Raw genomic sequence first — 10600 nt, forward strand, 5'->3', positions numbered from 1 at the left:
CTCTGAAATCTGTCTTTTGTACAGAATGCTGTTTGCAGTTGAAGGAGTCTCTATAATCTAGTTAGTTCTCTTCCTCACATGGTTCATGATCTAAAGACAGACATAAAGAGATAAAAGCTGAAAAACAAAGAGAAGAGGAAAGTGTCTTCACCCTGCTTCCTGGAAGAAAGCAGAAAGAGAAGAAGAGAAAGGTGGTAAAGCTAGATAGTAATTAGTCTATGCATTTCTGAGGAAAAAGCCCTGCAACCTATGATGAGAACTCAGAGTTCATACATTTTCCTACAATTGGTCCTGTCAGCAGCGTCAGTCCAGGCCCTGAAGAGGCCAGAAAGTGAAACATGTCTAGTAGGAGAAAGGAAATAAAATTACTTATCAGAGAAGATAAAACCTAAATAGTACATCAGGACAATTTACAGTCTGGAAGTATCAGGAATTATATTGTTGATTTTTCATCCTCGCACCTCCAAATGTCTAGGCAACAGAGCTCACTTCCCAAAGAGTATGGATTTCCAGTGGCTTTCACATTTAGGAGGGTGATATAAGATTCATAGAATGATTAGGGTTATAAAGGACCTTAAAGATCATTTGGTTTGAACCTCACTGCCAGGACCGCGGACACCTTCCGCTAGACCAGGTTGCTCCAAGCCCCATCCAATCTGGCCTTGAACACTTCCAGGGATGGGGCAGCCACAGCTTATCTGGCAAACCTGTTCCAGTGTCTCACCACCAAAGAATTTGTTGCTTATATCTAGTCTAAATCTACCCTCTTCTAGTTTAAAGCCATTACCCCTTATTCTGTCACTACTTGCTCTTATAAAAAGTCCCTCTCCCACTTTCTTAGGTACCCTTTATGTACTGAAAGGCTAATATAAGGTCTCCCCAGAGACTTCACTTCTCCAAGTTGTCTTCACAGGAGAGGGGCTCCATCCCTCTGATCATCTTATCTTTTGTTGGTAAAAATTCTTGACACATTTTAGGACTAAAAGTGAGGTCTGGATAGTATTTGTCTATCAAGCTTGACTTTCTACAGACAAATGTAAAGTCAGTGGCCACTGATTTCTTTTTTCCTGTATTTTTATTCAAGTGTCAATTTGATCTTGCTATAATTTACTGTACTTTACACACTAAAACCAACTTTCTTTAGACAAACTCCACCTATAATATAAATCATTAATGCATGTGAACTAATTAATGCTTATTGTGGTTGGATGCAATTTTGAAAAGTAATACAAATGTTAGCTTCTTGCTGGGATGTTCATTTTACCTCTAGATTATATTCACACTGAGAAATACTTATGGAACAGGAACAATAGACGGGACCATAGGTTACGTAGTTTAGCCCTGTCCTGGTTTCAGCTGGGATAGAGTTAATTTTCTTCCTAGTAGCTTGTACAGTGTTGTGTTTTGGTTTTAGTCTAAGAATAATGCTGATCACACCCTGATGTTTTAGTTGTTGCTAAGTAGCGCTTACCCTGGTCAAGGACTTTTCATATTCTGACAGTGAGGGGGAGCACAGGGAGCCAGGAGGGAGCAGAGACAGGACACCTGACCCGAACTAGCCAAAGGGGTATTCCATACCACAGCACAGCATGCCTGGTATATAAACAGTGGGGAATTACCTGGAAGGGACTGATCACTACTCAGGTTGGGCTGGGTATCGATCAGTGGGTGGTGAGCAATTGTACTGTGCATCACTTGTGCTTATTGTTAATTTTTTTAACTCTTCTCTTTTCCGTTTTAGTTTTATATTCCCCCCCGTTGTTATTTCCATTGTTATTATTATTTTAATTATTGTTCTTATTATTTTGTACTTCAGTTATTGCACTGTTCTTATCTCAACCCATGGGTTTTACATTCTTTCAATTCTCCTCCCTGTCTTGCCTGTGGAGGGAGGGTAAGTGAGCAGCTGTGTGCAAATTAGTTACCAGCTGGGTTTAAACCCTGAAAAGCCTACCTGAGAGTTCTGTGGGGAGATCAGCATAAACCCCTATTAATACCTGGGGTAAGGCAGAAACAGATGCTGACTGTGGAAAATATTAATTGATCCAAAGACAAAGACTTTTCCTAATACCAACCTACTACCTGATTTATTTTTTATTTTTCTACTGGACTTCCTTTCAAAACCAGCTAGTGGGTACCCAATTCATATGTTAATTATATAATTCAATATTTAAATTATTGTGAATGACTAATTTTGTTTTTACTGGAAATTTGTTTATATTTAATAGGAATCTGAAAAGCATTTGTATGTGTTTCATCAGTTTCTAAGAGCTGTAGCTGCAGACAGATGTAAATGATAAATATGAATACTGTGATTTTGGAGCATAATTATCTTTAATACCACATGTTATGCAGCAGCTTATTAAGGGTGTTTACTATCTGGATATGTGGCATCATGCAGTATAAATCTTTGCAGAAATAAAAAGTTGACTACTCCTTGTATTCGATTCTTTTAGTCCCTAATGCAGAAACAGGAGGAAAGGGTCTAAGGAATGTGGAATGGTAAACAGGAAGGAAAAAGACATGGAAAAAGGTAAGGATGGAAAGCTAGTGGATTTCTACCACATTCCATCTCTTTTTAGTTTCATGTCTCAGCACTGAAATGCATCAGGCAGACAAACAGCTCTTATTTACTAGAGGAATAGTAATGGCTCTGACAGCCACTAGAGGAAGGGTTAAGACAGCATAAAACCATTTCAGTTGCTTTGTCCCAGTACCTAGAGAGTTGGTTGGAATGAAGCCTCTTACATGAATTAGTTCTGCTTCATGCCCTCAGATACAAAAAGACACAAAGTTCAGCTCAAAGAACTTAATGTTGGCAAATTTATCTGAATTTCTTCTATTTAGAATTCAAATGCATTGGTGCTCTTGTTACAGTCTGTGACAATGCATCATCTAACCTACCTACCTAGCTTCCTTGATCTTTTAAAAAATAAGTAGATCTCAATGAAGCAGAAGTGTTTTAAGGTCTTGATGAAGAGTTTATCTCATTCTTAGAGACTCTGTCATTGCAGATTCAGTTCTTGTATCAAGCAACCACAGACTTTGCTTTACAGGTTTGCGACTGTGACTGCTTTTGTTGCACATTCACAGTAGTAGTGTTTAACTGAGTAGATGTTCTTGCAAAGAGGGAATAATCGTGGGAAAAGGGAAATAATGCATTTCAACTGCATGTGTTTCTAGTAGACAGACCCAATCTGTCATGATTTAAAAAAAAAAAAAAAAGAGATTATACAGTATATATATTCAATTCCCTTTTTAGTCAAAAGTTCCACATGTGTGTTTATGCATAAGCACAAGACTGTATTTCTTACATTCAAATAAGACTTATCTATAACGAGAAATAATTTTAAAGCAAACTGAACATGTATCTGTAGTATCTGCTACCAATTATTTTTAAACACTATCCAGATCAAAATGTGGAGGTTGGGATTAAAAAAAAAAGTTTTCCATTAGTCTCTGTCAGTCAGTGGATATATGAGAAGCTCAGAAGTGGTGTCTGTTTCATTTTTGACTTGCAACAATTCTACCAACAATTCTGCTAAACTTCATATTGACTTATTTGCAGAATTCAGCTAAAGGCTCTATGTGTGTACATGCCCATGTCCATATACTTGTACATACATACTTATTTGTTAAACAGGAAAATGTAATTTTTCTATTAGAATGTTCAAACCCAGTTTGAAAAACACACTAAAGTTATACTGGCTTTATACATGCCAATGCCAAAATCATTTAAAGGAATTACTTATTCTTGTTGCTATTCTTTCATTTATGTGGGGCGATCTGTCACTTGTACTCCAGTTGCAAGCAGTGGAAAAGTTCCCCTACAATTCCTTTCCTCAGCCTTGAGGGACTATTTATTTCTGAGATTTTGCAATGTATAGGTAGAGCTTCATGCTATTATCTTTAACAATAGGCTCAGAATTTAGAAAAGGAAGCTTAACACTAAGGACTGAATTATTGCCCCCCAAAATTTCCTGAAGGTGATAAAAAATAGCTAGGGTAAAAAGCTGGGGCAGAGGACAGGACTGAAAAGGGCCAGCAGCATGGATCCTTGTGAAGAAATATCAGTGAGGGAAGAAATTGAAGATACCACAGTAAAGTAGAGCTGGAGTATAAAAATGTGTCCTGAAGAAGAAAAAGAAAGAAATGGGCAAATGTAAATGATAAATAGAATAGTCTACCAAATAATTCTGAGATGTATGTGTCAGCTTTCCTGAATTAGCCTCCTATCTGGCTTTCACAAAGTGATTTTGAAAAAGATGCATTCCCTTCAAATCTTCAGCTTCCTTATCAACAAAACAAGGATATAAAATATACAACTTACTCAAAGAGCTTAGAAGAGCTTTAATTCATGATACAGAAGTAATGACAGTAATCTACTCCTATTACAGAATGAAAAATTACTTTGTTTTTTACTATTCGGTATGCGAATGCCAAGTAATCGTGAGAAAATTTCTATTGTGCACGGTACTATAGCAAAACATAGAAAGAAAAAAATACTGACAATGAAAGTCACAGATATGAAAATACATGAGAAAAAAATGTACACAGCTACTTCATAAAAAAATATTAAAACTGTAGACTACATACAAGCATATGTGCTGTAGTTTGTGTGCGAGGAGGGACAACTGCAGTACAAATAGAAGCAGGGTTGAATTAACATTGTTCTTAGTTTCAGAACTGTCATTCAGCAAGAAAACAGACACTGGGATTTTGAGAAGCATAGACTGAGAGACCACAGAAATCAGAGGCAATGAAAAATCTGAGCTTTTTTATCCAATAACAGTTAGTGTGAAATGAGTATCTTTCATGTAAATAATATTTTGGTTTTTTATATTTTTCCAAAGGAAGGAAGACAGGCTTCTGAAATCTGAAAATGGTCAATAGTGACAAAAGCAGCCAAGAATAAAAAAGAGAAGTTCATAACTAAGAAAAACTCCTCAATTTGAGAAACACCACAAGTGGAAACTACAAGCCTAGCAGCAGATATAGTTTAGAATCTACTTTCACATTTCTTTCCTTCTAATTCTTGGATGGTACTAAGGTTTCCTTTGTTATTGCCAATGAAATGGCTCACAAGACCCACCAAGCATATAACAGACTTGTAAAATTACTTCCTTTCCATGCTCCAGCTAGATAAGCAGATCTTAAGAGGAGAGTGCACCGAAAATTTCCTTAACTTTCTGGCTTCTAAAAAGAGGTGTAATGTCATGTTTCTCAGTCGATGAGGAGGCACACGATGATCTGGAGGACCTAATAAACCTCTGGAGACAACATTCTTCTTTTTCATCAAAGCTATTTCATAGGGATGTTTGACCCACATAGGTAACAGCATTTTCAACACATATTCCCTGTGCTCTCTGAGATTTTAACATTAGCAGGTTTTAATCTAGCAGTTGCTTTGTTTGTCAGATTCCCATTTAGTTTCTCCTTCAACAAAAATACACTTTCTTTTTAGCATCACACAGCTTTGGCCAGGTTCCAAAGTTTTTTTAAGAGAGAACTCAGCGACTGCTATATAGATAATTTATGCAGAAATTACTGTCAGTTTCATGGGCAGCTACCAAGTCTCACTGTGATTGGAACTAATAACTATTACCAAGGTGTGATAATTTCATTTAACATTAGGAAAACATCTGGTGCCTTCATATCTTGTTGTAACATAATGCCACGGTTTTGCCCAATCCACTCTCATTAAAACAAGGCAAAGCAGCTAAAGAAAAACATACACACTGAAAATAAATTTATCCTCTCAACCATTTTTGTGCAACACCCCCACCCAGAACTCATACTCTCATAGATTCTTGAAGTAATATGGGGCTATTAAAAAGTAGTCTCAGCTCCTGTATAATGAAGACTATCTGTTTCATTGAGTAACCTCTAAGTCAAAAGCATGATACATTTAGGTTATGCTGTATCCATTTTCCTCACAGTTCCTGCATGTGATGGATGAATCCAGCCAACTCTTAGATAAGTTGTAGCACTTATGACTCTCACTCTTAAAATTATACACCTTATTTCTAGTTTGAATTTGCCTAAATTTGGCTTTGAAACACTGGATCTTATTATGCCTTTTTCTGCTAGATTAAACAGTCATTTACTGTCGAAAGTCTCATTCCCATTAAGGCATTTAGAGACTCTGATCAAGTCTCCTCTTAACCTTATCTTCAGCAGATTAAACAGACTGATCTTTAACCTCTAACTACAATGTTTATTTCCAGGCCTACAGTAGTTCCTTCACCTTCAATGAATTCTTTCCAATTTTAAACATATTTTCAAAGTGTGGTCACCAGAAGACAACATAATAATTCATTAAGCTCCCCTAATGTCATACAAAGTGGCAGTGTTACTTCCTACCTGAAATTTACTTGTATATATGTATCAGAGAAAATAATATACACCATTTAAAACTTTCCTTTAGCTTACTGGTAAAAGAGAAATTATTCTGAAAGGAATTTAAAATGTGAATATTTACCCTGTTTTTTTACACACAATGCAGAAACATGCAACTCTTCTGCCTTTTCTATACTATCTATATTTTTCTGTATTAGCTACTTCCAGTGTCACTTCTGTAACTTAAGATATTTTTCTGATAGTTCTTGTCTTCCTTTATCAGTTTCGTGTTCATAAGTGCTTTTTATATTATTATTTAGTAGTAGTATCTGAGAGCTGTTCAACTCTAGTAGTACCTTTGAAGGCAATTCCATTTACAGTCTTTAAAATATTTTCTTGCATTTCCTTTTTCTTCATGTCATAAACTACATTTCTGAAGCAATTTTCTCATACAAAATAGAAGTATATTTTGAAAACACACAAAGGCATAGATACTATGTTTACCAGAACAATAGTATTCTGTTTTCTGAAACTCAACCTCATTAGGTAAAATACCTAATTTTACCAGAAACTTTCACTGTAACAGGCTATATACAATCGTTTTGGTTTGTCTTTCATAAAGTATATATTTAATTAAATTGTATTTCTTACACAGATAGCTGTAGCAAATAACATTTACATCAAAAAAATTCTAATTTCCACCTGCAAGTTGCTTTAGACATGAATCAATCAAATGAGATTATATAGTTCCCATTTACTTTTCTTTTTAAGCATGATTTTCACTTACTGGCTGAACTACAAGAACAGTTGTAGCTACTTCTAATACTTAAGTTTAGATCCATTAGGTAAACAATATCAATTAATTTACATACTACTAGATAAGATGGTACGCATCAGAAAAATATTTGGAATCATTTGGTTGCTACCTGGAGCAGGAGTTCTTAACTGTCAGTGCATTCTCATGGCATAAAACAGTTACTAACCATGATCTGTTCACACATAAAGCCTGGAAAACATTTGTTCCACAGAATAAACCTTAATTTGACCTTAAATATATCAATTGAATAAAGAAATCCTGTGTTTTCTCATTTCTTTTTTATTCACAGCAAAGAAGAATTTGTTAATGTACTAAAAACACTACCAATGTATGTGATCTGAGACAATAACCTTCTTTTGTGTTATTCCAGCTGCAAACAAAAATCTTCCATGTGGCATGTGCAATTGCTATTTCATTAGAAGTAGGTTCTCTCTAGCTCTTGAATATGATATACTAGATAAACACAAAATATATCTAGATAAATAGAAACAGAAGAGAGAGAACAGAAAGACAGACGTGTGCAGAAAAGGGAGAAGTATATCCCTGTGCAAAGGGAAAAACATCCAGAGAAGGAGAAATATTCTCTGTGCTTAAACTCCCCACAGGTTATGCACATACTAAAAAGGAAAAAGAATGAATAAGAGAGAAAATTAAGGGTGGGAAGAAGGAAAACTAAAAATTAAGAAGATGCAGCGAAAAGTGATTCTGGCAACAAGAAGGAAACACACTGCTAATTTAAACTTGCTTCCTAATATTTCAGAATCCACAGTTCACATCTGAATTAGAACAAGTTCAAAGTTTTCTGACAAACAAAAAAGAAATTGATGTCCTGTATTGTTTTCTTGTAACTCAGTAAATCCTTTATGTCATCTCTTTGTGGCCTTAAATATAAGTAATTTTAACTCTTAAAAAATTCTGTCTTCAAAATTTCAATGTTTCTTTTAACTGCTTCACATATTTCCTGACATCAAAAGACCTCTAATTGATTAGTTATTTCTATTAAATTCATCTTTTTCCAACATGTATTCTGGGGAAAATACTCAGAAACTTCCCAACATATGCTATAAGTTAAGCAGCCTAAAACAGTCCAATATACAGAAGTTGAATTGATTTTTGTTTCCAAGCAGAAGCTGAACCCATGTAACTTTTTTAAAAAATTAAAACTATGTGCACACTTCAATTTGCTCTAAGGTAAAAAGATTAAATAGTGATTATGTAGCCTTGATATCTAAGCAGATTTTTGTACTGTCTGAATCTGATGGGAGGAACTAATAACACATAACACATTCTTCAATTTATGCAGCAGTTTACAAGTTACCTTGAACCTTATTTTGTCTAATTTAAAATGCTATTGTAATGGACACAGCAAAGCTTTAGGTGACTCATAAAAGCAGAATACACTAGCTAGAAGTCTTCAAAATCTACCAAAGCTCAGACAAATATTGGTAAACCTTGTTTGGAAGATTTGGGACACCTCTGTGTTATCAAACATAAGAGTTTGAGAACAAACCATTCTCTTTCCTTTCATGCATACATCTAATTTAAGCCCACTGAAATGCTTGATGAAGTTAGAGAAGAAAATTTCTCTCTAATTCAGCGGCATATTTCACTATACTTAAAATGGAATTATTTGAGTATCAGATTAAAAGGAATAGAAAACCTGGCAGAATCTGAGCTTTTTTATATGGACCCTAAATCTAATTCAAAAGATTCTCAAAAATATAAAGTCCTAAGGGTTTTTCTCAGCCCAGCGACTAATATTCTTAATGTAGTCCAATTGCTTAAAAAAAGACTAAAATGATAATGCTGTTGAACTGATACTGTAACTCTTAACCTGACAAAAATCATTCTTGTACATGGCTATAAGAGGTCTGTCGGAGCAAAGTGTTCAGGTTTCTTCACCTACTTTACTGCAATAAATTCAATTCTTTAAGCAAAAATCACCAGAGAAATTGCCTTTTATTTCCCATGAGAGTTTTTACATTTGATCCCTTTGCTATCCTGCAAATCCTCAGAAAATGATTTTCAACTGCTTTTGACATTCAGCAAGAATCGTATCCACTGCTTCTTAGCAATGTATACAAGCTTTCCCCCTGCAATAGGACATAGCATTTTTCAAACAAAATATAGAGCTTACCTTGAAGAAAGTCATGGTTGCTCCATCTTCAACTGTCCCATACTCTATCTTTGTCTGCTTGGCCAAATCATCAGCAGAATCAATAGGGGATTCCATACGTTCCACTGTCAGAAAGGCGGCTAGGTTAGCAGTATACGAAGAAATGATGATAAGTGTGAAAAACCACCAAATGCCTCCCACTATCCTGGTGGAAAGGGCTTTGGGCATGAGCTCAGAACCTAATGAAAACCAGGGGAGAAAGGTGAAACCAATGCACAGAAAATAATTAATAAGTGTTCAGCACTTTTTGCCACAGTGGGGAGATGGAATAACTGTGCAAAAAAATCTTTAGGCTACACGCTTACATGTACTGCTTGTATAAACGCACACACTGAAACGAAAAATAAGGACTGATTAAATTTATAAAGACAGACTTTTTTGGAGCTGTGGGTATCAATAGATAGAAATGGGAGTTTCAGTGATCAATGTCTTTTAAAATTTATAAATATATATATATATATCGATGTGAAAAAAACAGTTACTTGAACGAACTGGCTTTCCAGAAAAATTCTGAATGCTCCATCCCTGGAAGTGTTCAAAATCAGGCTGCATGGAGTCTTTGGTGACATGGTTTAGTGCGAGGTGTCCCTGCCCATAGCAGGGGGGTTGGAACTAGGTGATCTTAAGGTCCTTTCCAACCCTAACTATTCTATGATTCTACAATTTTATGAAAAATTCTGGCTGGACTGAGCCTCTAAGTTAGTACTAATATTGAAGCACTTGTACAGTTCTTTATCGTCAAGGCACTACATAAATTTTAAGTACTTCATAAAAACTCACTTAAGTAAGTAAAAATAAGCAACTGATGAGAGAAGCAGATATGGAACAGAAGTATTTAATATCTGAAATATAAATTCTGAAATCTTTTATAAATATGCTTTGGACTTTTGCCTTTTACATTGCTGTAAAGGGTTGCTCATCAACTGCTTATACAAAAAAATGAACATCTCCCATTTCTATAGGTAGCCCACAATTTCAGGTAAACATGGGTGGCTATGCCACACACTTAATTTGATAGAGCAGTAATGAAAAAATTAGACTGCTATGCATAAACTAGATAAAGACAGATTATAATGCATTGCTGGAGTTGCCTGCTCATGACACTAAAGAATGGAGGGGGGAGAAAGATACTGTATAGTAATTTGCATAATTATCAATGCTAATTTAGAGTCTAATGAGACAAATTGAAGCACACAAACTTCTCTTGTGCCTAATTACTAAAAATAGGAAAAAATAAAATTCAATGTAATTTATAACCAGAAATATTT

The 10600-nt window shown here is 35.2% G+C and overlaps 1 protein-coding gene across 1 annotated transcript in view; it reads right to left on the reverse strand.

Annotated features, from left to right (window-relative positions):
* Positions 1–9293: 9293 nt before the first annotated feature.
* Positions 9294–10600, reverse strand: part of LOC104412660 (glutamate receptor ionotropic, kainate 2-like) — a gene marked incomplete at both ends in the record, with an annotated part of 47822 nt that continues 46515 nt past the window's right edge. The window contains one exon of the mRNA XM_010023441.1: positions 9294–9511. Coding sequence (XP_010021743.1) covers positions 9294–9511 — 218 coding nt within the window. The remainder of the gene's footprint in view (positions 9512–10600) is intronic.

This window comes from Nestor notabilis, unplaced genomic scaffold, assembly GCF_000696875.1.
Source record: "Nestor notabilis isolate BGI_N333 unplaced genomic scaffold, ASM69687v1 scaffold361, whole genome shotgun sequence".
NCBI lineage: Eukaryota > Metazoa > Chordata > Aves > Psittaciformes > Psittacidae > Nestor > Nestor notabilis.